Below are 27,371 nucleotides of genomic sequence, written 5' to 3' on the forward strand. Positions count from 1 at the left end.
TGGAACACGGACAATGATAAGAAAAGTTCCTTTCTACATGGTAATTTGCCCTATTATAGGGTCTGAACATCATTATGACTATTCATGTAAAGGCTTAGACTTTCATAGAATACCAGGGTTGGAAGGGACCTCAGGAGGTCATCTAGTCCAACCCCCTGCCCAAAGCAGGGCCAATCCCCAATTTTTGCCCTGATCCCAAATGGCCCCCTCAAGGATTGAACTCACAACCCCGGGGTTTAGCAGGCCAATGCTCAAACCACTGAGCTATCCCTGCCCCACATGCCCAAATCTAACTTCCTCACCCTCACAATATTGGGGTTACTTATCCTATAGGTTAATACATTAATGACATTTAGCTCATTATATTAGTCACCTCTTGCTTGAGCAGATTTGCAGTTTTTACTTCCATGATCTTGCGGTTGCTGTTTACCATTAGGTTTCAGCTTCTGCTATTAAGCAAACTGTTCCTAGTTCCCCAAAATCTAAGCATTACTATTAGGCCATTTATCTAGCCTGTGGTCCCAGGCTGACTATACTTATGACAATTTGCTTAAACTACTGTCTGACAGAATGCAGGCTTGTCATTTCCTTGTGTTACAGCAAAGACTAAGCTAGCCTTATGGGCTATGCTCTCTTACTGGGAGAGAAGGGGAACTTATCTGCTCTTCTAGGCTCCAGCCCAGGGACCCTGTGTTGTGCAGCTAAGGGCTGCTCATTCCAATCCACTGCCACTTCCCTGGGCTACTCCTATCTTTTCCCTGTTTGTCAGTGTCCCTCACAAGGCAGACTCCACTGTTCCCACTCAGAGCTCTGTCTCCTCATGCAACTTCTTCCCAAGCAGTTACTGAGGAGCTTCCTAAGGCCCTTCCCAGCTTTGTTGGCAGCAGCTGGGCTGTACTTCAGGCAGGCAGCCTTTTTCTCTCCCTTTCTGTTTCCTTGGAACAGGAGTCTCTCCTTCCCCCCAAGCTCTCCCTGGGGCTGAGATAGTGATTTAGGCCAACTGTAGGGCCTTAGCCAGCTTCCCTTTCAGCTGACACCTTACCTCCAATTAGATCTCAAGTTTGCCAGATTCAGCAGGCAAATAAGCCAACCTTCTCCCACCAGGTCCCCCCTGGTGCCTGCCAGGAGGCAGCATATATGCTGATCCCCTTCCCAAAGCTCATCCCAATTGGCTGGGAGAGAGGGGAGTGTTGCCCCACCTACTCTGCAGGGCCTTTGGTCCCAGACCCTTAAAGAGACAGTAATGGGTTTTCTTCCCAATTTCTTTTTATTCCCAGGACCTCTTCCTGTCTTCTAGTATTTCCTAGGTCCTTGCACACCTCTTCTTATATGTCATGTCCATTATTGGAGGTTTGTAACCATGGTAGCCCAGTCTGTACAATCCTCTGCTAATCTCTTTGTGGATGAATACACCTTTTGATCCACCCAGGATTACCACATTGTCCAGCCAAGATCATTTTCTGCCTTGTGTTCTTCTGCCATCAACTTTCCCTTCCAGTACCTGTAAGAATGCATTGCCCCCTGAACCTCTTAAAATGTGCCCTACAAATCCCAGTCCATTTTAATTGGTTATGTGGTCTATCCATATTTTCAGAATTCTTCCATAACACCCTAATTTGAAGGATTGTAGTTTCTTTATTATTTGGTTGTTTGAATGTCCATGTTTCACAGCCATAATTTAACACAGATGGAATGTACATGTTTTTACACCTCAGATGTCCCAAAATCTTAAAGGGCCAGGTCACGTGACTGGGGTGGGCTGATGCTTAGGCTCCACTGCCCGTAAGGAGATAGACTGTACCATCACACACCTCATTCCCCAGTGGTATTTATCAGTGCCTCCATGAGCTGGTTTGCCCATGTGACATAAAATGATGCAAACTTGGGTGGCTCCCCCTGAAGAATCTGATCCCCCTCTAACTTCATTCTTTTCAGATTGAAGAGGTTCCTGGAGAGCTAATCCAAGATGACCTTGCTACAGATGATGTTATGATCCTTGACACATGGGACCAGGTACCTCCAAATATATTTACTAGGAGGGAAGCAAAGAGAGGATATTGCATGTGGGCCATGTGGCTTTAGGGTGAGAGACTGACAGTCACAATAATTAGAAAGGAAAAGATCATGGAATCCACCCCCCTAAAGTTTGGGACCAACTCACCCAACAGAGGATGGATCAGATATTACACTATATTCATTTTAACCCAAAGGTTGAGGGTAGAGTTGGGCACCTGCCACGTCCTTTGGTCAGATGGTGAACGAAAGGAGACAGGCTATGGTAGATCCTAGCACAGTCTGCTCGTGAGGGGTTGGTCCCATGCCTTGTCTGTATATGACTGAGCATGTAATCAGCATTTAACAAATAATTATATTGGCTACTGGTTTCTTAAGGAAAAAAAGACGGCTTCTTGGTTGCCTTGCCCTGGTCAACCAAAAGGCAGTTTGGCGAGGGGCACACTGTAGCTGTTCAGTGTAAAGATGCAGTTCAAACACCAGCGGATTCTCCCAAGTATCAGATCAGCATGTAATTGTCCCCGCAGTGAAGACTTATTACTGGCCAGAAGCTCTCTCTTAAACTTCGCCAGCAGTAGCATTCACGTTGTTTACCGGGATGAGTAATTCAGTCAAAGTAGCATGGATTTATTAAAGTTCTGTATTATGCGCCCGGAGACATTTTTCAGACTTCTGTTTCACTCCAGATAGAGGCTGACGCTGTTTGTTTGATTTTGAATCTGTAGGTCTTTGTCTGGATTGGAAATGAGGCTCATGACGAGGAAAAGACGGAGGCTGTGACATCCGGTAACAATCACATGCCCCTCTCCTAAATAACTATTCTCTATTGATCTCCACCTCCAGTTTGATCACGTGGAGCAGAGGCTTGAACGAGTTCATGACAGCATAAAATTGACAGACGAGTACATTTACAAGGAGTCACTTATGTCTGTAGGAATCTGGAAGGATCCCTGTAGCTCTGCCTCAGGAGCTACTGGTTTTCATGCATAGGGCCCTCAGCTTCCAGCAGTGAAAAAATAACCCTTAGGATAGATGAATGATTTTACTTGTGACTGAGAGAACCCATAATTTTCTGTCTCAGCTGCCTGCCCTGTAAGCCCTACACCTAAATGCACAGCTGAGCAGTACAGTGGGCAAACAGCTGTTCTTAATGGAAGGTTAAGTCCCTAATGGGAGTTAAGTGATCACTTTGTGTCTGACAGGATAGGATGGCGCTTTGCTGTTTAAATAGTAATGTTCACTGGGGGAGAGTCATGTAAATCACATGTGAAAAGAGCAGTTTATAACCTTGATTGAACCCTGCCAGCAGCTTGGCTTGTGGTTGAAAGCAGCTCCTGGGACAGGCTGCCAGTAGCCCTAGATAAAACCCCATGAGCAGTGTCCCCTCTTTAAAAAAAGATTTCAGAAACTAGAGCCAGCCTGACATTATGCCTCTGTTTTACCTTTAGCTTTTCTAGAGACTCTTTCTCTGATTACTCCATATGGAGATGCCATATGGATTATGGGCTCTTCTTGTCTATTCGCAGCTAAAAGGTACATTGAGACTGATCCTGCCAACCGAGATAAGAGAACTCCTATCGCTATCATCAAGCAAGGATTCGAACCTCCCACCTTCTCTGGCTGGTTCCTGGGCTGGGATGATGATTACTGGACTGTTGATCCTTTGGAGAGGGCCATGGCAGAGCTGGCTGCCTAAGTAAAGAGGATCCTTTTTTAAATAGAGCAAGTTCGGTGCCTTCAATGCCTACAGAGCTACTTCCTCCTGCAGGAGGCACATTAATGTGGCAACTGTTTCTAATAGCCAACTAGCTGTGCAATAATTAAAGAAATTCATGAGTCGTCCTACCACTTTACCCACTGCTTTGAACATGGTATTTAATACAATAAAGCTTACAAGAAACATGCGAACACTAAAACTGTTCCTGTTTGTTTTGTTTCAGCTACTTGGAAGAAAACTGGGTTAAACAGAAATTGTATTGCAGCGTTGGTCTAAACTTTGGACTATCTTGAAATAGAGACTTAAAAAAACACAAACTTCTTTGTGCCACTTTCACAAATGCATTAGCTGCCACCTGTGAGGTCCCTCTGTTGGTGCAGATCTGTTACTAATGTTTTATTATTGCACAAAACTAGCCAATGATTGGGAAGCAAATTATGGTCTTTTTAAAGTTTTTGGGTTTTTTTTATTCCAGTGCTTCTAAGTGTGTGGAAAAGGACTGAATTGGTAGGAATATATTATGGAATATATTATAGAAGCTAAGTATCAGAGGGGTAGCCGTGTTTGCTACTTTTACAGATCCAGACTAAGAGTCCTGGGGCACCTTATAGACTAACAGACATATAGGTGCATAAGCTTTCGTGGGTGAATACCAACGAAGCGGGTAGTCACCCACAAAAGCTCACGCTCCAATACGTCTGTTAGTCTATAAGATGCCCCAGGACTCTTTGCCGCTATCATAGAAGCTGCCTCTTTGGTCCACTTGCTTTAGATGTTTTAATGAACTAATGCTAGATCCTTGCAGGAAATTGTTCATTTTATTAACCTGTTGCTCGTAGCAGGCTTGGAACCCCAGCACTACACACAAAAGCATCTTCATGTATTGAGTGAAATGCTGAACCCCAGGGCCGAGGCTTGCACCGTGCAGACAGAACAATACCATGCAGCTACACTATGGATCCGATATGTTGCTACTCGTTGGTACTCCCAGGAGAGCTGGTTTCATTGCCATAAAATGCAGCTGAATGGAATAACCACTCTGGCCTTGTTACTAACTGAGTGAGACTGAATTATCTGAGCTGGGCTTTTTATCATCAACAGCTGTTAGCATTGCTGCCTGCAAAAGCATGTTGCAGTTTCTGCCACAAGAGAGATGCTCTGCAGGTTTCAGCCTACAGCACTCTGGTATTACAGAAAAGGCCTCAAAAAAGGCAGCATACTGGTTCCATAAAGAATGTGCCACTGGGGAAAGCTGTAGCAAGATCTCTGTTGGAAGAAACAGTAGAGGCTAATGCTAAAAGCAGCTGCTGATAAAATCAAGGCTAGACGGAATCTCTGGATATAAAGTGCAAATAAAAAAGTAGCCAAGACTGTTCACCTAGAGAGAAAGGAATGGTGCTGTGTTATCATGGCTCCCCTTCACACAGCTGTTCTTGAGTCTGGAAATGCAACATGTCCTAGCAGAATATTAAGTGGAGGGGAGGCCAGCATGCCTGCGTATGATCTCATGTTGGGGATGACCGTTTCACTCAGGCTGCAATTGCATCAGACTGGACCCTCCCTCTCAATTCTCAAAGAAAATCTATTCTGTCATTTTTACATGAGAACAGTATAAAGTCCCTATAAGGTTTTAGTTCTGAAGGCGGATACACCACAGTTGGCCTTTAGTTTTTAAAACAGCATAGTAACTGCTACTCAGCAGAACTATATTCAGCTTTATTGGTCCTGTGTTTCCTCCCTGTTAAAAGAATGATCCGGGCTCCAGCTCACTGTAAAACACAGAAAAGTTGTGTGTTTCCTTACAAGTGAAACAAATCATTTGTTACTCTCTTAATTTGCTGCTGTCACCTCTTGGTATCAACTTGTACAAGAAGTGGTTTATATGGAGAGTTTGCCCTGGCTTACACTCCTTTCAGGAGTACAGACACTTCAGGAAAGGAGCAAGAGCTTTTCATTTGTATGAAACAATGGAGTGAGCTAAGGGGGAAGGTGCAAACAAAGGGTCATGCACAGCATTAGTACTGAACTTTGAGCCGTGCTGGTTAGAATTAGGCACCAAGTTACTGTCTGTGCAATCATGCAGCCGCTCTCTGCGTCTTTTCACAAATCCCTAAAAGCCTTTTCCCAGCTGCCCACAGTGATTTCTCTTACTGGACTCCAGAACTAATGGCATCCCCTACCAACTAGCCAGGGCAAGTAGAGCTCAACTGCTAATTCTTACAGCTGCAGAACAAATGCCAGGCACTCAAGTGCATTCCAATTAGACTTTGTATGTTCCAATATCCTAGTAAGTCAAACGGTCCATTACAAATGAAAGGAGCTGTTACATACTGCTTAATTACACAGTACCAAAACTGGACTATTCCACCACTTACATCGCCAGTATTACAGCTAATAAGCCCTCATGAAAGGATTGTGTACTACATTTTGTCGTACAGGAAATCCTGACTCATAGCATGTAGGTAGAAGAAGACTGACCATTAGTCATGCACAACGTAGAATGGAGTGCCCCAAGAAGGTTTCAGAGTAACAGCCGTGTTAGTCTGTATTTGCAAAAAGAAAAGGAGGACTTGTGGCACCTTAGAGACTAACCAATTTATTTGAGCATAAGCTTTTGTGAGCTACAGCTCACTTCATCGGATAAATACTGTGGAAAGTGTAAAAGATCTTTTTATATACACACAAAGCATGAAAAAATACCTCCTCCCACCCATTTGTGCTGGAAATGGCCCAACTTGATCATCATACACATTGTAAGGAGAGTGATCACTTTAGATAAGCTATTACCAGCAGGAGAGTGGGGTGGGAGGAGGTATTTTTTCATGCTTTGTGTGTATATAAAAAGATCTTCTACACTTTCCACAGTATGCATCCGATGAAGTGAGCTGTAGCTCATGAAAGCTCATGCTCAAATAAATTGGTTAGTCTCTAAGGTGCCACAAGTACTCCTTTTCTTTTTGCTCCAAGAAGGGTTCTTAATGCACATAGTCAGTTTGTGGGGCAACAAGAATTCATCTAGAAAATGCTGGTCAAGAACAAAAGGTGCTTTTTGGCTCATCATTCCATTACTATAGAAGTGATGTGAACACAAAATGAATCACACCTGAGAAGTGATTAAACAAGAAAATACATACTTTATTAAGGGCAGTGTGAGAACAAGGGCACTTCTGGAATCCATGCATCATTTTCTTTATGTTTATTTTTGTCCTGCACGCCAACTAAAGATACTTAAAGATGAGGGGCCCAGTTCAGTGGAGTTGTTCCAGTGCAGAATCTGGCTCAACATCTCACCACAATCTCTAATTACATCTGCTAAACAGGTGCAAGATATGGCTGTGCATTTCACAGATATGCACATGAAGGCAAGGATTAGCAGAACTGAAGAATCCATGAGCTTCTGGTTTAGCAAATCACGGTGAGAATTTTTATTTCCTGTTTGCTTTCTCTGTTGTGATCATTTGCTTTGTCAGATGAGACAGATTTGTAAAACTAGTAGCACTGCACAGAGCAAAACCAATTGTAAAAATCAAAGCAATGAAACTTCTAGTATTACATTAGTAAGGGAGTCAAAGCGAATCCAAACTACAAATAAGGAATCCAATTTTGAGATCAGAAAAAGAGGGGAGTTGACTGAATTTTGAAATGGTGGACCAAATAGCTAATTGTCTTTTCTTGCATGATTCTTTAAAACAAGATAACTCTGCTAGCATAGTTATCACTGGAACACAGAAATGTTTAATTTGTACCACACATACACTGCACTAAGATTAACAAGACAAAATGTAAAAGGTTATGAAATCTTCACATAGTATGCAATCACAACTGTAAGTGTTAAATGTCAAATGTTGCTTTTCAGCAGAAAACACATAAAAATAGCCAAAAATTTCCTCTACCGGACAGAAAAGCTGTGTATAGATCTTTTATAAAAAATGAAGTACAAGACTTTAAAATTACCTTATCTGCAAGAGATGCAAGTCTTAGGACTAACATATAGCACTTCGAATTGTTTACAAGCATATTTAAAATCAAGACCAAAAAGGCTACTTATTTACAAATGAAACTCAGAATTTTTTTTTTTTAAAAAGGAACATTCCTTGAAAAAGAGGATGCACAAATAAAGGCAGATCCAGAGACATTTTAAGTGCTTTAAAAAAAGGCATTAATCAATAGACAGCCACACAAACTGTGACAACTGGATAGCGTATACAAACGTATCCGTAACTATAGTGTGCTCATACCTTTTCTGCTGTTACAGGGGTGGAAAGTTTCATTTCAGCAGTGCTGGCAAACTGCTGCATCTTGCAAGAGGGAAGACTCCATTTTAAGAAGCCACCGACCTGATTTTCAGAGATATTGAGTATACACATTGTTTTACTTGAGCAAATGGGAAGAACTAAAGGAGCAGTCTGTGTGGCTTCCAAGAGATTCCAACTCACAAAGCTATTGGCCACAAAGCAAGTGGTAAGGGGCCATTTTCCCTCCACACCCAGTGCCAGGGACCCTTTTCTCTAAAGGGAACATCACCTCAGAGAGTGTGTGTGACTGATGAGAGGTAACCACTTCTCTGGTGAGTGATAATCTCACAGCTCTTCCAAAACTGAGCTTGTCACACAAAGTGGTCATACCATTTGCAAACAGGATGTGTGTGCAGGTAACAAAAGCTTGTGATCCACAGGAACATTAAAATAAGCATCTATTTTAAATTAAGAGTAGAGTTTGTTTATATAAATTGCAGAAGATTTTGATCAGTCACATTCACATACACACTCAAGTATCACACACAAAAAAGGCCCCCTTAAAGATCCCCTCTGCGAACATTGCTTTAAGCTTTAACAGCTAATTTGGTTTCACAGATCAGCCCTGCTGGGGAAGATCCCTCTTCCGCTACATCCCAACAAGTTTAGCATTTTCCACCTATGATGCCCTGCAGCATGTCTATGGGCAGGGGGAAGACTATGGTGGAGTTCTTCTCTGCAGCGATTGTGGTCAGAGTCTGAAGGTAGCGAAGCTGAAGGGCAGCAGGGGACTCTGAAATAACTATAGAGGCTTCTTTCAGGGCCCTGGAGGCGTTCATTTCACCCTCAGCCGCAATTACCTGAGGAAGAAAAATGCATGAAACAGCAGGTCTACCAGAGTGTAAAATGGAGGCTAGTTTGACCATTTCAGTCTCTTCAGCTGTAAGACAAGACAGTGCTAAAAAGGGGGAGAGTTTCAAACAAAAGTTTTGGGCACCCTTTGTGCAGATTTGGTTTACAACCTAAGAGATTTGTACCTTATGAATAGGGCCCTACCAAATTCACGGTCCATTTTGGTCAATTTCACGTTCATGGGATTTTAAAAAATTTCATGATTTCAGCTTTTTAAATTTGAAATTTCACAGTGTTGTAGGGGTCCTGACCCCAAAAGGAGGTGTGTGTGTGTGTTTATGGGGGGGGGGGGGCGTTTGCAGTACTGCTACCCTCACTTCTGCACTGCTGCTGGCAGCAGCGCTGCCTTCGGAGCTGGGCGGCTGGAGAGCGGCGGCTGCTGGCCGGGAGCCCAGCTCTGAAGGCAGAGTCACCGCCAGCTCAATGCAAGAGTAAGGATGGCCTGGTGTGGTATTGCAACGCTTACTTCTGCGCTGCTGCCTGCAGAGCTGGGCCCTCAGTCAGCCCTGCAGAGCTGGGCCCTCAGTCAGCAGCCGCCACTCTCCGGCTGCTCAGCTCCGAAGGCAGCGGCACAGAAGTAAGGGTGGTGTGGTATGGTGTCGCCACCCTTCCTTCTGCGCTGCTGCTGCTGGCAGGGTGCTGCCTTCAGAGCTCGGGACCCGGCCAACAGCTGCCGCTCCCTGGCCACCCGGCTCTGAAGGCAGCGCAGAAGTAAGGGTGGCCATACCCATGACCCCCCACTAATATAACCTTGCAACTCCCTTTTTGAGAACACTGGTCTCCCCCATGAACTCTGTATAGTATAGGGTAAACGCACACAAAAGACCAGATTTCATGAGGGGAGACCAGACTTCACAGTCTGTGATGCATTTTTCATGGCCGTGAATTTAGTAGGGCCCTACTTATGAAACAGCTGCCAGGACCCTGCCAAACAACCCCCTTCAGCATCCAGCAGAGGGGACTATAACACATGCTGCTGCACCTTGTAGGCACTTTTTGTGGAAACTGTACTACAGAAACCTGAGCAGAGGAGCCAGGAGGGGCCAATTAAACCTGAATCCACTGCAATAAAGTTATAAATTAAACATGACTCCTACTGTAAGCTAAATCAAAGCAGCATGTTCATGGACTTTACTGCTAGATGCCCCTGGGAGGGATGGGATAGAGAGGAATAAAACTTATCTTCATATTTCAGTGACCTAAGATTCACTTTGAATATCAAGCTATGAAACAAGCTAAGAGGCAGATATAAAGTGGCTGTCCTCAGATTTAAGGGTGACTGCAACATACTAAACAGCTAAACCAACAACATCAGAACTCACGATTATAGACCTCACCAGCTAGTAATCCCACCGGGGGTCCAGATCAGAGACTGTGCATCAATACCAGATCCCTTTAAACCCACAGAAGCCAGACTAGATAGGATAAGGGTGGTGGCATGGTGAATTATAGTGTACTGGTTCCAGAGTGGGGCAAGGTAGGTATGTGGAGGATACTTCTTTCTATATAATCTAGTCCACTCTGATTACTCTTGCAGTGGTTCTCCATCCTTTTAACCACCAAACTAAGTTAAATTATTTGCAGATTGCAAACTGTTTAGTTACCGCAAAACAGGTCTAGGAATCATCGTTTGGAACATACAAGTTATTGCCTAGAACCAAGGTCTTTTTCTAGCTGCCCTCCCAAGTCCACCTTCCATAACTCACAGCACCAGGGTCTAATGAAATACAGATTTGCTTTTCTTTTTATTCCCCCACGGAAATATAAGAGAGTCTGAACAATTTTTAAACAGGACTATACAAGTGGCTCAAGAGGGCTCACTAACTATTTCCCTAGGTGTGAGTCTCTCCTCTGTTTGTATATGATAATTAAGACTGCGATTTAATCATGAGTATTTTTAGTAAAAAAGTCACAGACAGGTCACGGGCTAAAAACCAAAAAATTGCGGCCCCTGACTTGTTCATGATTTATACTAAAAATACTCACCATTGAATCTTGGAGGAGGCTGCTGTGGCGGGAGGGGTCGGGGAAAGCTGGGGGCCTGCTGTGAGGGAGGAACCCCAGGAGGCCCACCGCTGCTCCGGCCCCCACTGGGGTGGGGGGAGGTGACCCGGTGTGGGGGGGGGGGGGGGAGAGGCCCCGCTGCCGCTCTGGCCCATGCCGGGAGGAGGAAGCCCTGGGGGGCCAGCGGCTGCTCTGACTGCCCCAGGACCTGGAGTCCCTGGGGCCAGCTGCATCGGCCACTGTCTCAGACTGGAATTCTTAAACACAACCTGCAGTTTCACATTCAAGCTACCTCAGTAAATATAGGTTTCAGAGTAGCAGCCGTTAGTCTGTATTCGCAAAAAGAAAAGGAGGACTTGTGGAGCCTTAGAAACGAAACTAAATTTGTTGGTCTCTAAGGTGCCACAAGTCCTCCTTTTCTTTTCCAGTAAATATAGAGCACACAAAATGCTTTCCGGGTTCCCCAGAGGATCGGGAAACCACCAGAGGGAGCAAGTTCCACAGCACAAGGTCCTTTCAAGTGAGAAAGCTTCCCTGAGGTAGCAACAGGGCTGAGTTCCACCTATCAAAACCAAAAATCTTAGGGGATCTTAAAATGCTTTACATCAGATTTTCCCACCCTGCATTACAAGCAAAAGGGAGTAACACAACCAAATGGATTAAGAGGGCTGCGGAAATGCAGAGGAGTGCAGAGTACTTTACAAACATTTAGCCTCATGACCTCCCTAATGCATTATATAAATATATATATTTTTCCAAATGGAGAAATGGAGACAGAATATAAGGGCCTTGGCTAAAGCCACAGTAAGTTAATAGAAGAGCTGGAAACAATGCAGAAGTCATGATAGTCTCACACTTCAGCCACTAGATCACATGATCTCTCAAGACTCCATTCTATTTAAGTTTTTCAGAACTTGCTCTTGGGGGGAAAGTAGGGATTTCAGGGTTCACAAAGGTGAGACAGATGGTGTGACCCAGGATGAGTTCTGGCTTCCAAAGACAGCTCTACCAACAAATTTTGCCCTGCATACCCCATGCTAGTCTGGCTGAAGATCTCCATCCTCAGAGAGAGTTTCACGTGAAGTTATTGATGAAAACACAAAGTATGTTGAAGCTACTGTATTACCTTGGCTCTTGCCTCCCGGGCAGCTTCTGCTTCAGCAGCCATTGCTCTCTGTAGCTGGACTGGTAACTTCACATCCTTAATCTCCACACGTTCCACCTTAATCCCCCATTCATCTGTTGCCTCATCGAGTGTGACCTGTTAAAGAGGCAGGACAAAGATGCTAGATTCATTTACTTGGCTACCTTACAAAAATCATAGGTAAAAAAAAATAACTTTTTGTTTAAACAAAGACACAGAACACATGAATTGAGAGTCAATAATATTAATACTCGGACTACTCCTTGTATCTGAGGATCTCGATGCGCTTAGCTGATTGTTGTGTCATCGTTGATCCACGTAATAGCAAACATTTTGGGAAGGGTGCACAAACTGGTGGTCATCTCTTCGAACTATAACATAGGCCTAAAATACTGGTGCAACCCACCCTTCAGACAACTGGGATCAGCACAGTGGTCCTCCCTCTGTCCCAAGATTCTGTCTGCACCTAGCTGTGGAGGGTCTTCTCCAGGGTCTATGAACACAATTTAGCATCCCTCTGCAGCTGTCTTCACAGCTCAGGGCAGGACCTTTTTATTAAGAGTCAGGCAGTAGTTTTCCCTCTTTGGGATTATTTTTCTTTACTCCACCCTCCCACTTACAATTTTTAAAGCTAAAAACTAGATCTCATTGCGTCACTAGCCCATTATTGCCTTATTTGCTCCTTTTAAAATTTGTATGCTGTTGCAACAGCTCTCATGGAAACTTTATACAAAACCCCAAATCCAAGGTTCACCTAGATATGCTCAGCTCTTCTCTGTACTGGTGTACAAGCCTGACCCTGCAAGGGGCTCATAGCCCTATAGTTCAGCTTTTCTGATTTGAGAAGCAATGCACCCAACATTGCTCATACCTGCATGCTGTGTGCAATTTCTTCTCGATCAGACAGGATCTGAGAGAGGTTCTTGGTCCCCAGAACGTTCCTCAGGGTGGTTTGTGCCAGGAGCCGGGTGGCCGAGTCAGCATTTGTGATATTTGCAACAGCCAGGGTGGCATTCTGAACTTTGTAATAAACCACTCCATCCACATTAACTGTCACAGAGTCCTTGGTAAGGATCTATAGGGAGGTAAGAAGGCTAATAATTAAGCAGAACAACAACGACGAATGAAAAAGACGCCTATTTGAGCGAGGCCTAGTCTATAAGTTTCTATTTTCTTTAGGTTCTGTAAACTTTTTCTTCTTCTTTTAAGCTTAAGTAGGATTTATATTAATAGAATCTGACAGGTGTTTTGCTTTGAGATGACCTTCATCCAATGAGGTCACCAATTGTTAGCGCTCCAATGCTTTGCCAGCAAAAAGCCCAGAATATTTTAAGGAATACTAAGGGAATGAAATATGGATGAGTCTAAGGCCACATCTACACTACCCGCCGGATCGGCTCCGGAACTTTAGCAGGGTGAGAGGCGGAAGCAGAGTCGACGGGGGAGTGGCGGCCATCGATCCCACGCCGCGAGGATGCGAAGTAAGTGATTCTAAGTCGATCTAAGATACGTCAACTTCAGTCACGCTATTCTCGTAGCTGAAGTTGCGTATCTTAGATTGATTCCCCCGCCCCCAGTGTAGACCAGGCCTAAGTATACGTGAAATAAGAAACAAGAAGCTATTACATCACTGTTCACATCAAGAACGTATAGAAACCCAGAGGTACTTGACAATCTGTATCTCCCCAGACAAGGTACCGGGGGCGGAGCCAAAAGCACAGCTGTGGGGTTATCTCCTGTTGATCTGATATTTTTGGAGCATGTCTGGTGACATATATTCTCAGACTGCCCATATGAGATGGACTTTTCGCACTGGCCAGAGGTCAAGCTGTCCCACCCTCAGCCAGACCTGTAACCCCTGATATACTCTGAAAAGTTCTGGGGAGCTGCCAAGGGGTGGAGCAGGCTATAATCACAACATTTAAGATCCAGGTAAATGCAAAAGATTGTGTGATCATCCTTGGCCATCACAACACTAAGAAGGGCGGCTGCTTCTCCTTCTCCCAGGAAGGAAAGGACAGACCATGTCAGCCTGACCAGCCAAGTGCCTGGAGGAGCTGCCAGCCAGTATAAAGTATCGAGCAGCGACAACATCCTCTGGTTCCCTGAACTGCAGTCCTGCCTCTGATGTTCTGAAGACCAGTGAACTGAAGAGTCACTCTCTGTTTTTTATTTGAACTTTTTCTTTTCCCTATTGTGGTTTGCCAGGGAAGCCTATCACCCCAATTATGATTTTTCCTCTAATGCTTTCTAAGATGTGAATGAGCAAGTATGTGTGCGTGTATGCATGTAAGAAATAGCACATGCATATCCAAATTCTAAGACCTATTTTAAATCACTTTGTGTTAACCTGGACAATACAAATGTGTCTGTGCAAACTATTCTGCTCCCAAAGGGAACTTACAGGCTGTTAATCACTGTGCACCTCAGTAGAAATAAACTGGTCAGGGAATGAGTCAGCTGTAGAAGTCACCTAGTAACAGGGAACCTCCTTAGGTTTCCAGGGAGTGTACGTATAAAACTGATCATGTGTTACATTAACTTCATGAGTCATGTCTTGATTGTATTCATTCAATGAGCTGGTGAATAGTTGATTCCATTCTAACTGTAATTTTGATTTGATACTTGTGCTGTTTAATCCTTAATTAGTTCAGTAAAAATTATAGTAGGTAGGAGTTTTGATTTTAAGGTTGCCTTTTATTAATTTGTAATAAAATCCATAAAAATAATAAAGCTGTTTTTTGTTCAAAATTGCATCAAGAGTCACAATGTTTCTCCCAAGGTTAAAGGTAATTTAGTAAAGTATTTAAGAGCTACTCAGGTCTGTACCTAAATTTATATCTTTATCCCTCACAACTATATGCTGGTAATACTATGTGGGGAACAATCCAGAGTCTGCTAGGAGGGGGTCCTAAAACTGTAGGTTGTTTCTATCTCAAAAGAATACAATATGTAGGGGCACACATGTGTATGTATATTTATATATACACATATGTGAATGAACCATCTCAGGCTTAAACTCCTTTAGACTAGGAGGAATTTGAGGTCAAGCCGCTTGTCACTGAAAAGTAACTTTTTGCTAGGTTTGCAATAAGGTGTTATTGACCTCAAGATCATGAGGTGTTAAAAATCCCCATATAGGTAAACAAACAAAAAAACCCCACTCATTAAAAAGAGAGATTTACACTAAATATACCTGTCCTGCAGATGGGAAGCTTTGCTAGTTCCAGGATATTTCCCAAAAGCAGAGCAGACTAATCTGTCATAAGCAAAGTTGCAAGATAAAAGGACAGATACCATATATCAGCGTGTGCGCAAAAGCTTATATTAGCACCCTGGACTGAATAGTAGCGTGAGGCAATGTACATCATTGAGTGCCCAAATCCTTACGTCCTTCTGGCAGGGGAGGCTCTGAGAACATTCAGAAAGCAATAGGGCTGAGAATACTCCAAGGTTTTTATGTTTTTGTTTAAATGCAAAGGTAGGAGTTTGGACCATTCAATTTGCACATGGTTAAGAACTGCTCTCTGGTTAAGAGCAAAAAAGCAGACTATCAAAATAACATGTAATGACAGATGACTTGTTTGATATTTGTATATGTGGGGAGGTCACTTATAACATGGATGCCATCTCATAGCAGATATAGGGTGCTTGTGATTCTCACATCCATGGTACATTACTTATGAGACCACACTCATCAGATAAGATGCACCTGACTGTGTGTGTCAATATATAAAACAAGAATAAAGTAGGTGACCTACTTAGTAACCAGATAGGAAAAAAGGAAGTGTTTTTTTCACTCTGCTCTTTAAAAGGAATGCCTCAAAACAGGAATTTCCATGTAGGTGTGGGTAAAACAGAAGACAATGCCATTAGTCAGTGCTTACCTGACAAAATGGAAATGGCCATATAAACCAACCTAGCCTGTGACCCTATCTCAGCAGTGGCCAGTGCCAGCTTCTTTAGAGAGAAGTGTCAACCCCCAAATAAGATACCTTGCCTTATAAAGTTATACAACAGAGAGAGGTTTCTGCCAGTCAATGCCCAAGCCACTGACAATCCTTGCAAGTATTTTGCAACTGCAGATGCTTTTCTTCTGAATAATCCTTTTTGCACTCTTATAGCTGTAGGACATTATGGAGACAAATAGCTCAATTACATGTTGCCTAATCCAGCACTCCAAGTATAGCAAGAGGCAACCAATTTACGTCAGTTTATAACACCACTATCACCTACTTTACACAGAGAAAGGACTGGAATACTTGTGGCACCTTAGAGACTAACCAATTTATTTGAGCATAAGCTTTCGTGAGCTACAGCTACATCGGACTTTGACTTTTTCCATACTACTCTTTAAAGCACGTGTTACAAAAGTGCATACATAGGAAAAGGAAGGCTCAACACAATACCTAACTGTGCTCTTTCCTCTCTGAGCATAAAACAGTTTTGACCTTGGCTGGATGAGGTGGTTTTAAATTGCTCTACCATTCTATGTGCATAAATACAACGTAAATTGCAAGCACTCATACGACAACTTAACCAGACCCGAGGCAGAAGCCCTTTCTCGTCTTCAGGACCAAGTGTTCGTATCGCTTCTTAACGGGTTCAAAGGAGAGAGGAAAATACTGTGGTTTGCCAAGGAACACAGAGCTCTGCATTCAGATGCCTCCACAAAGATTAAAAGAGTAGCTGGAATGGTGCTGCTTAAAAACAGCACTTCCCAAGCAGCAGCCAGCCTTAAAAAAAAAAAAAAAAATGCAAGAAAAGAGAAGAGGTAAATATGGCTCTTCAGGGGTTTTGTGGGATCTTTCAGCAGTGTGATCTCTCTGAATAGTAGGAACAAACTGCAGCAAGGTTATGACTTTTTTTTTTTTTTTAATTGTTAAAGCACTGAATTTGGCTCTCCTGGTAAACTGGAGGAATGGGGAAAAACACTCCAAAACTACTCTAGAAAAGCTTGCGAGGAACCATTCCCATCACCTGGCTACTTAAGAAATTAGTTTTGCCAGCAAGAAGTCCTAACGGATTTCATCTGGCCTGGCACCAGCTTTATTGATTGCTTTTCTTATGGATGTTGCTAACTGAATGAGACATGGATTTGCTGAGCATCCATTGCATGCTTTTAATTGGACTAAAATGTTATATCTGTATTGCCGTGGGAATGGTACGCTGCAGCGACTTTCCAAGCCAAGTTCTAATGATCTATTATGTTTGTATTATTTTTTAATATTTGTAAGCAGCGCAAGACACACACTTGGCACTTAATTGAGAGAACAAAGATACCTCCTCTCTCCAAGGAGTTTATAGTCAAGGATAGATACAACAAAGTGTGATTTAGGGAGAGATGATCTCTGGCAAGGGAAAATGACGTACAAAATAAAATCATGAGGCTGCTTATAATATTAGGTTATTTTAAGATGATGATAAAAACACATTGCACTGTGCAGGGCTGGGAAAAGTAGAGTCCATGTCTAAGGGATTGTGGCCTTTGGCAAGGGTCATGGAGGAGGAGGGGGCATGTGGTCTGCTTGGCCAGCTTCACTTGCTTCCCTTACACCCCAGAATACATTAGTTACAAACTTGTTGGAGCAGTAACATCATAAGGAAAGAGTTTTGAATGTGTCAGATCACACTGCTCAGAATCCAACACACATAGTTCCATTGGCATGTCTTACAAAACTGATTTGATCAACACCAACAGATTGGTTGGCTGAAAAGGGCGGGAGTTGGGAGTGTTTTGTTTCAGGTGAGCCTGGCTGTTTAAAAAAGCCGGCGCTCCGCGAACCAGCTGAGCGGCAGGGAACCAGCGGGGGACGGCAGAGCAGCAAACAGCAGGAGTTTGCCTGGGGTGAGCCCACTGAGGCTTACACCCTAATGGCTTCTCTGAGTAATTACTGCATCTCCTGAGGAAGCTCGTAGTAGGAAGGTAATATGGATGGGAAGTGTTCAGCTGTTGTGACCTGCACTGGATGTGCCATGTTTGTCTTTCTTCCACAGGACAGAAGCGACTTTGCGTGTACAAAGTGCAAGCTGGTCTCCATATTGGAAGAAAAGGTTCAAGGTCTGCAGCAACAGGTATCGACCCTGCGTTGCAAAAGAGAAACTGAAGATTTCCTGGACAGACGTCAGGATATGCTTCTACGGGCACAAGGTTCTGAAGATTCAGAGCAGGCTGCGCAGCGGGGACAGGAGGACGGTGAAGGAATTTGGCAACATGTGACCTCCAGAAGAAGAAGGGGGAACGTCCATGTACCAGCAACGCAGATACAGGTAAGTAACCGTTTTCATGTTCTCTCCACAGGTACCATTGTGGGGAGTGGATACGTCTGGGGGAAGGGAGCAGAAGGAGACTCCACCAGTTGAAAGGCATGAGATGCACTGTCCTAAGGTTGGGGGTTCCACGACCACCACTCCCAAGAGGAGGCGGCGGGTGGTGGTGGTCGGGGACTCTCTCCTCAGGGCGACTGAGTCATGTATCTGCCGCCCTGACCGGGAAAACCGAGAAGTCTGCTGCTTGCCAGGGGCTAAGATTCACTATGTGACGGAGAGTCTGCCGAGACTCATCAAGCCCTCAGACCACTACCCCTTCCTGCTTTTCCACGTGGGCACCAATGATACTGCCAAGAATGACCTTGAGTGGATCACTGCAGACTACGTGGCTCTGGGAAGGAGGATAAAGGAGTATGAGGTGCAAGTGGTGTTCTCGTCCATCCTCCCTGTGGAAGGAAAAGGCCTGGGTAGAGACCGTCGAATCGTGGAAGTCAACGAATGGCTACGCAGGTGGTGTCAGAGAGAAGGCTTTGGATTCTTCGACCATGGGATGGTGTTCCAAGAAGGAGGAGTGCTAGGCAGAGACGGGCTCTACCTAACGAAAAGAGGGAAGAGCATCTTCGCGAGCAGGCTGGCTAACCTAGTGAGGAGGGCTTTAAACTAGGTTCACCGGGGGAAGGAGACCAAAGCCCTGAGGTAAGTGGGGAAGCGGGATACCGGGAGGAAACACGAGCAGGAGCGTGTGAGAGGGGAGGGCTCCTGCCTCATACTGAGAATGAGGGGTGATCAGCAGGTTATCTCAAGTGCTATATACAAATGCACAAAGCCTGGAAAACAAGCAGGGAGAACTGGAGGTCCTGGCAAAGTTGGGCATTATGATGTGATTGGAATAACAGAGACTTGGTGGGATAACTCGCATGACTGGAGTACTGTCATGGATGGGTATAAACTGTTCAGGAAGGACAGGGAGGCCAGAAAAGGTGGGGGAGTAGCACTGTATGTAAGGGAGCAGTATGACTGCTCAGAGCTCAAGTATGAAACTGCAGAAAAACCTGAGAGTCTCTGGATTAAGTTTAGAAGCGTGAGCAACAAGGGTGATGTCGTGGTGGGAGTCTGCTATGGACCACCGGACCAGAGGGATGAGGTGGACGAGGCTTTCTTCCGGCAACTCGCAGAAGCTACTAGATTGCACGCCCTGGTTCTCATGGGCGACTTCAATCATCCTGATATCTGCTGGGAGAGCAATACAGCGTTGCACAGACAATCCAGGAAGTTTTTGGAAACTGTAGGGGACAATTTCCTGGTGCAAGTGTTGGAGGAACCAACTAGGGGCGGAGCTCTTCTTGACCTGCTGCTCACAAACCGGGAAGAATTAGTAGGGGAAGCAAAAGTGGATGGGAACCTGGGAGGCAGTGACCATGAGATGGTCGAGTTCAGGATCCTGACACAAGGAAGAAAGGAAAGCAGCAGAATACGGACCTTGGACTTCAGAAAAGCAGACTTTGACTCCCTCAGGGAACTGATGGGAAGGATCCCCTGGGAGAATAACATGAGGGGGAAAGGAGTCCAGGAGAGCTGGCTGTATTTTAAAGAATCCTTATTGTGGTTACAGGGACAAACCATCCCGATGTGTAGAAAGAATAGTAAATATGGCAGGCGACCAGCTTGGCTTAACAGTGAAATCCTTGCTGATCTTAAACACAAAAAAGAGGCATACAAGAAGTGGAAGATTGGACAAATGACCAGGGATGAGTATATAAATATTGCTTGGGCATGTAGGAATGAAATCTGGAAGGCTAAATCACACCTGGAGTTGCAGCTAGCGAGGGATGTTAAGAGTAACACGAAGGGTTTCTTCAGGTATGTTGGCAACAAGAAGAAAGCCAAGGAAAGTGTGGGCCCCTTACTGAATGAGGGAGGCAACCTAGTGACAGAGGGTGTGGAAAAAGCTCAATGCTTTTTTTGCCTCTATCTTCACGAACAAGGTCAGCTCCCAGACTACTGCACTGGGCAGCACAGCATGGGGAGGAGGTGACCAGCCTTCTGTGGAGAAAGAAGTGGTTCGGGACTATTTAGAAAAACTGGACGTGCACACGTCCGTGGGACCAGATGCGTTGCATCCGAGAGTGCTAAAGGAATTAGCGGATGTGATTGCAGAGCCATTGGCCATTATCTTTGAAAACTCATGGCGATCGGGGAAAGTCCCGGACGACTGGAAAAAGGCTAATGTAGTGCCCATCTTTAAAAAAGGGAAGAAGGAGGATCCTGGGAACTACAGGCCGGTCAGCCTCACCTCAGTCCCTGGAAAAATCATGGAGCCTGATTTTCATGGTAGTAAGGTCCTCAAGGAATCAATTCTGAAGCACTTAGATGAGAGGAAAGTGATCAGGAACAGTCAGCATGGATTCACCAAGGGAAAGTCATGCCTGACTAATCTAATTGCCTTCTATGATGAGATAACTGGTTCTGTGGATGAAGGGAAAGCAGTGGACGTGTTATTCCTCGACTTTAGCAAAGCTTTTGACACGGTCTCCCACAGTATTCTTGTCAGCAAGTTAAAGAAGTATGGGCTGGATGGATGCACTACAAGGTGGGTAGAAAGTTGGCTAGATTGTCTGGCTCAACGGGTAGTGATCAATGGATCCATGTCTAGTTGGTAGCCAGTATCTAGCGGAGTGCCGCAAGGGTCGGTCCTGGGGCCGGTTTTGTTCAATATCTTCATTAATGATCTGGAGGATGGTGTGGATTGCACCCTCAGCAAGTTTGCGGATGATACTAAACTGGGAGGAGTGGTAGATACGCTGGAGGGTAGGGATAGGATACAGAGGGACCTAGACAAATTGGAGGATTGGGCCAAAAGAAATAATGAGGTTCAACAAGGACAAGTGCAGAGTCCTGCACTTAGGACGGAAGAATCCAATGCACCGCTACAGACTAGGGACCGAATGGCTCGGCAGCAGTTCTGCAGAGAAGGACCTGGGGGTGACAGTGGACAAGAAGCTGGATATGAGTCAACAGTGTGCCCTTGTTGCCAAGAAGGCCAATGGCATTTTGGGGTGTATAAGTAGGGGCATTGCCAGCAGATCGAGGGACGTGATCGTTCCCCTCTATTCGACATTGGTGAGGCCTCATCAAGAAGGATGTGGAGAAATTGGAGAGAGTCCAGCGAAGGGCAACAAAAATGATTAGGGGTCTGGAACACATGCCTTATGAGGAGAGGCTGAGGGAACTGGGATTGTTTAGTCTACAGAAGAGAAGAATGAGGGGGGATTTGATAGCTGCTTTTAACTACCTGAAAGGTGGATCCAAAGAGGATGGATCTAGACTATTCAGTGATAGCAGATGACAGGACAAGGAGTAATGGTCTCAAGTTGCAGTGGGGGAGATTTAGGTTGGATATTAGGAAAAACTTTTTCACTAAGAGGGTGGTGAAACACTGGAATGCGTTACCTAGGGAGGTGGTGGAATCCCCTTCCTTAGAAGTTTTTAAGGTCAGGCTTGACAAAGCCCTGGCTGGGATTATTTAGTTGGGATTGGTCTTGCTCTGGGCATGAGGTTGGACTAGATGACCTCCAGAGGTCCCTTCCAACTGTGATAGTCTATGATTCTGTGATTCTATGATTTTAATAGTGTAATAGCTGGGGAGAATTCCTTGAAAAACATCTCCTAGCAAATCAGGAAGTAGTAAGGGGGTTCAGAGAACCTGAAAGAGAAGAAAGGGGTACAGAGTTTTGAACTCTGTTTACATTTGATAATAAGTAAAGAAGACTTAATAAAAGGGAAAACTTACCTCCTGAGGAGGTATATCAAATGAGATTGTCCTCATATCCACCTTGATGAAGCTGTCTGTGCAGGGCAGGATGAAGAATAGACCTGTACACAAAAATCCATCCCACACAATGAGACAGTGGACCATTTATACACGTTTATTTTAGCAGCAATTTGTGATCATCTCATCCTAATTCAACATTTCTAGATAGTGCTGCTATACTTGTCAAGATCCTGGCAGCTTTTGATTTTTTTTACTACCAGGGTTTTGTAGAGCAGTTAGTGGATCTTAAATTGGGTTCAGACATTATTAGGGGCCAGATTTTCAAGAGTTTAGCACTCTCACTTAGGATTTTCAAGAGATATCAACAATGTGTGACAATGCATTCAACTCTTCTGAAAATCTGACTCTGGTTTAGGGAGCTGAGCTCTTTTGAAAATCTGGTCCCAAGTGGCTACTTGTAGGAACTAGTTCTTGGAGGCAGGCGTTATTAACATTCTATGGCACCGGGGAGGGGATGTCATTATTTACTTCCAATGTGCCAGACATGGGGAAACATTCCAGAAGCACCAAGATTGTGGGATGATACGACAGGAAATGAGTGCTGCCGCTCCTCATTCCCAGCATTAGGCTTGACAGCTGAAATCAATGTTGTAATCCTTTAAGGTCCTGGCACACTTCTAAAATACACAGATAAAGTTTTCAAAAGTGCCTAAGGGACTTAGGAACCTAAGTCCCATTTTCAAAAGCATCTAGGCTCTTAAGTCATGTAGGCATTTTTGAAAACTTTACCCCACATATTAATTTTCAAAAAAATGCCTTAATTTGATTAGATTGCTTGTTTCATACATTGTTCCCTATTCTCCCCTAAAAATATGCATAGCCCAAGGAGGGCTGGATGAGGCTCACTTCGTAAGGAGGAGACAGGGAAGCTAGGGAGTCACTGCCTGTAACATACTACTCACTGGATAAGCAGAAGCCTTCATTCTCAAGGGCTATGAATCCAGTGCCTTTAATGGAATTAATTTAAGGTTAAACTACAAGGACTCCTATTGTATTACTCCCTACAAAATTACAACAATTTATAATTTTTATGTATTTGTTAGGCAAGTTAGCCCTCAGACCCTGAGCACCCTAAAGGTAGAGCATGCTCCAAAAGAAATCGCACCCATTGTAAAGAGTAGAATTCTATATATCCAAATAGCCTGGGGGACAGGGAATCTCTGTATAAACAAAGAACTATTCAATTTAACCAATGTAAGCTGAAGACCTTAACTCCACTAGATATAATTGGGGCTACTTGATAAGAGGAGTTTTACTGAAATTAGTTTGAAAGACACGTCCAACACCATACAGTCCCTCCAATAAATTAGAGAGGGAAATAAAAATTTCTTCAGTTTTGCTCAGAAAATTACCACCATTAAACTCCAGGGGACCTGACATGTAATATAATTTTGAAATATTTTATTTTCTAGGCAATTAACATTTACTTTAAGCTAAGATAGGCCACCCAATGCCTATTTGTTTGAGTTAAATTTCAAAGAAATCCATTCATTCATTCATTCTGGTGGGTCAATTTAAAAAAAAAAGTATCAAGCTAATAAAGTGCCTTTACATGGCCAATGTGCTTTCATCTTGCAGATCATCCTATAACTGAATTACATGCCTTATACTGGATCCTACACAGGACTGACCTGGTCCTTTTGCTCCCCCCCTTCCGATGCGTCCAAGTCTAAAGATGATGGCTCGCTCATATTCCTTTATGATCTGTAATGAGAAATCAGATGTTTAACACAAAAGTCTCCATCAAGAATTTAGATATAATATCTTGGATTTCAAATATATTAAGGATAACTCTGAACAGTCTCTGGTCTTGCAGAACATATCATGCATACTTTTCATGTCCTCACCCCACCTGTTCTAAGCAACATATACTAAAAATATTCTAAAGGATTAAATCTTTTGGGGAGTGGAGTAATTTTCTAAGGATAGAGGTGGCAGCTCTGTCACCTGGAGGGGGACAAAACATTGGAAATACTATCAGGAGCACTATTGCACTGAGGCGGGCAGATGGACTAGATAGGGTCTAATGGCCTTTTCATTTCTAAATTTTCAAATTGTGTCGTGTTTTTTTCTTTTTAATAAAAGGATTATAATTTCCTCTGCCCCAATTGAAATGCATTCAAAATGCATGGTGGATTTAGATTAAGCCAAAATATAAGCAGAAGTTAGCATTTCCCCAGGGTCCAGAAACCCCAAGCTCAGGGAGCTGAGTGATGACACAACCTTGTAAATGCTTGTCATTCCATTATAAATGTAAGGAGTGTATCTTCAAAATTAATACTTGTTCTTGCTATTATTTTGACCCTCCAATGCAGTTTAGACAGGGATGAAAATTTGGGATTCCTCTCTCCTCCTGCAACCTCTCAGCATTTTCCCTCTCCTCTTCCTTCCTACAGAGCAGTAATTGAGATGCCACTGAAATTAGCCTTATGACTGATATTACAGAAACATGGCAATTCTTGTGCTTGAATACCCTGAGATGTTAAGGACTGTCCTAAACCATGTGTTATGGTCAAAGTAAGAGGGATCAGGAACAGCTGGGTTTTGAGACAAAACAGTAAATTGGACAATGTTGTTAAATTATTAGGAAACATCCTGTACCTTTTAAACTTTAGATCAAGCTTTCATGTGAATGTCTTTACCTTTATGCACAGCCAGATTGAGACTGGAAAGGTAATAAGGACGAAGAAGAATGAAAAGATCACTAGCAGCCATCCACACACACCAAGGCCAGGGTTGATCTCTTCTGAAAGAGAAATGTAGATATTTTAATAGTTAAAGCAGAACCATCTTTGTTCTATTACATTATTGCAATTTAAAGATACAACTACATGTTCCATGCTATAAGGCATCATGAGAAACATCCCTTAGGACAAAGCCAAACCCCATTAGAATTAGAGAATGTTGGCCACATTATGGACTTAATTCTGCTTTTGCTTCCAGTGACGTCACTAAAGCTGCATTTGTAATGCTCTGAGATGTAATGCCTTTAATATAATTCATTTAAGGTTAAACTACAAGGACTCCTATTTTATTACTCCCTATAAAATTTATAAACCTCTGAGATGTAATGCCTTTAATGTAACCTATCTGAGAGCAGAATTTGGGCCAATGAATGAAAACACAGAACTGAAGTATGTTTAATCCACATACCTTAAAGATATAAAGATTAAATTTAAGGCACTGCAATATTTTACCCAAATCAATTTCCTCTCTCTCTGCAAGAGAGACTGTGGAGTAATAATAGAAACCTGTCTATCAGGCTGATTTAGAGGCAAGATTGCTATGTTTGCCAAAGAAAGGGGTAAACACCAGTTGGTTCTGCAAATAATTCTAGTGATTTACACCACTGAATCCTGAGTAACTTACCACAGAAGGTGCAAAGTGCTGCAGTTGCCCCCCACCCCCAAAATCACTGAAGACCAGAGAAGATGCCCATTCTCAGAGCTGTCCTATCAAAAAATATTCTAGAAAGTAGGATGAGATGCAATGCTTAGGGAGCTATCTTGACCCCTCAGCAAAGGACATGATCCTGCTCAGCACTTTCCTGCTGAAGGGTCCTCATATTAGAGTAATACATGCTAGTCCTCTGCTGTGAAATGGCTGCTCTCTCTCTCACCCACACTTCATGAAGAAGGCTTCCTGGAGCAAAGAAGAACAAGAGCCAGTAGTTCTGAATGGTTCAGGGCTTGAGAAGCGTCTGCCAACTGCCACCAGTGTGATGCTGAGCTGTCAGGTGCAGACAGTGAAAATGGACACTCATTGAAGAGGAAGTTCCCTACCATTCCAGCTAAGATTCTCAACTAGTGGCCAAAAGTCTCTGTTGCCAACTGTGGAGTTCCCACGGTGAAACTGATCATGGGCAAAGGGTGCATTAATACTAGCAGATTAAAATCACCACCATGCCACTGAAACGCATCCCCACCATCACCCCAACTCCTGAGCCCTTTAAAATCCTTAAAAACAAAAGCTCTGACATGTAGTACAAGAACAGCTATACAAAAATAAATAATGAAATAAAATAAAAAAAAATCATAATGCTAAGATGTCTCTGCTAAGATACACAGAACACAATCCTTTAACATCTAAATCATACGACTTTCCTTTGGACCATGCTTCTGGGTTTTGCTATATTCCACAAACATCAAGATGGTGCATGCTCAACTGTAAAGAAAAAGAAAAGGAGTACTTGTGGCACCTTAGAGACTAACATTTATTTGAGCATGAGCTATAGCTCACGAAAGCTTATGCTCAAATAAATGTGTTAGTCTCTAAGGTGCCACAAGTCCTCCTTTTCTTTTTGCGAATACAGACTAACACGGCTGCTACTCTGAAACGTGTAAACAAAAAGTCATTTTATCCTGACATAATTGCCATTCTACACAAACTCCGCTTTTCAATCCATTTCACAGGACCTGGGATTTATTAAGCCATGGACTGTGCTAATCAGATATTGGAGTTCTCAGAGAACCTATCAGCTTCAGCTGGGTTTTATTTGAAGACTTCTGTGTCTTTCCCCTCAAGATACACAAAACTGATTATTGTCTGTACTCAACAAAACTACAATTCCCTATATCGGGGGGGGCCAACCTGGGGCTCCGGAGCCACCTGCGGCTCTTCAGAGGTTAATACGCGGCTCCTTGTCCAGGCACCGACTCCGGGACTGGAGCTACGGGCGCCAACTTTCCAGTGTGCTGGTGCGGGTGCTCATTGCTCAACCTCTGGCTCTGCCACAGGCTGTGCCCCCTCTCCACCCCTTCCCAGAGCCTGCGATGCCCTCGCTTCTCTCCCCCCCACCCCAGCCTCCTGCACGCCACGAGACAGCTGATCGGGAGGTGCGGGGAGGGAAGGGGAGGCGCTGATCAGTGGGGCTGCCGGTGGACAGGAGGCGCTGGGAGCAGTGGGGGGAGCTGATGTAGGGGCTGCTGATTACTGTGGCTCTTTGGCAATGTACATTGGTAAATTCTGGCTCCTTCTCAGGCTCAGCTTGGCCACCCCTGCCCTATGTATAGTTCCTACAGCAAAGTAACTCAACAGCTTCACAACGGATTAACCCGCATGTTCCCTGCTCCCCGCTCTATCAAATCCTGCAGGTAAGTATGGTTCCCTTTCATAGATCGGGGCCCTCTTAGAGAGGTTAAAGTGTATATTTTCAAGTGTGTCCACTGATTTTGGGCACTTAACTTTAGACAACTAGGGCCCGCTTGTTAGAGGGGCTGAGCACCCAGAACCCCAATTGAAATC

At 43.9% G+C, this 27,371-nt stretch overlaps 2 protein-coding genes across 6 annotated transcripts in view; one reads left to right on the top strand and one right to left on the bottom strand.

Annotated features, from left to right (window-relative positions):
- Nucleotides 1-3,929, top strand: part of GSN (gelsolin) — a 53,349-nt gene extending 49,420 nt beyond the window's left edge. For all 4 annotated transcript variants that reach the window (XM_077836012.1, XM_077836014.1, XM_077836011.1 and 1 more), the window contains exons 15-17: nucleotides 1,936-2,013; nucleotides 2,739-2,799; nucleotides 3,540-3,929. In XM_077836012.1, the coding sequence (XP_077692138.1) occupies nucleotides 1,936-2,013; nucleotides 2,739-2,799; nucleotides 3,540-3,709 (309 nt within the window). In that variant the 3' untranslated portion in view covers nucleotides 3,710-3,929. The remainder of the gene's footprint in view (nucleotides 1-1,935; nucleotides 2,014-2,738; nucleotides 2,800-3,539) is intronic.
- Nucleotides 3,930-6,844: 2,915 nt separating this feature from the next.
- The window catches only part of STOM (stomatin), a 28,774-nt gene continuing 8,247 nt past the window's right edge, over nucleotides 6,845-27,371 (bottom strand). Inside the window, exons 2-7 of one of the 2 annotated variants that reach the window (XM_077836069.1) lie at nucleotides 24,770-24,870; nucleotides 23,759-23,831; nucleotides 22,086-22,168; nucleotides 12,897-13,100; nucleotides 12,008-12,142; nucleotides 6,845-8,825 (exon numbers count right to left, since the gene is read on the bottom strand). In XM_077836069.1, coding sequence (XP_077692195.1) covers nucleotides 8,631-8,825; nucleotides 12,008-12,142; nucleotides 12,897-13,100; nucleotides 22,086-22,168; nucleotides 23,759-23,831; nucleotides 24,770-24,870 — 791 coding nt within the window. In that variant the 3' untranslated portion in view covers nucleotides 6,845-8,630. Of the gene's footprint in view, nucleotides 8,826-12,007; nucleotides 12,143-12,896; nucleotides 13,101-22,085; nucleotides 22,169-23,758; nucleotides 23,832-24,769; nucleotides 24,874-27,371 lie in introns of both variants that reach the window. The other variant, XM_077836068.1, reaches the window with a different exon arrangement.

The sequence above is a fragment of the Eretmochelys imbricata genome, chromosome 16 (genome assembly GCF_965152235.1).
Source record: "Eretmochelys imbricata isolate rEreImb1 chromosome 16, rEreImb1.hap1, whole genome shotgun sequence".
NCBI lineage: Eukaryota > Metazoa > Chordata > Testudines > Cheloniidae > Eretmochelys > Eretmochelys imbricata.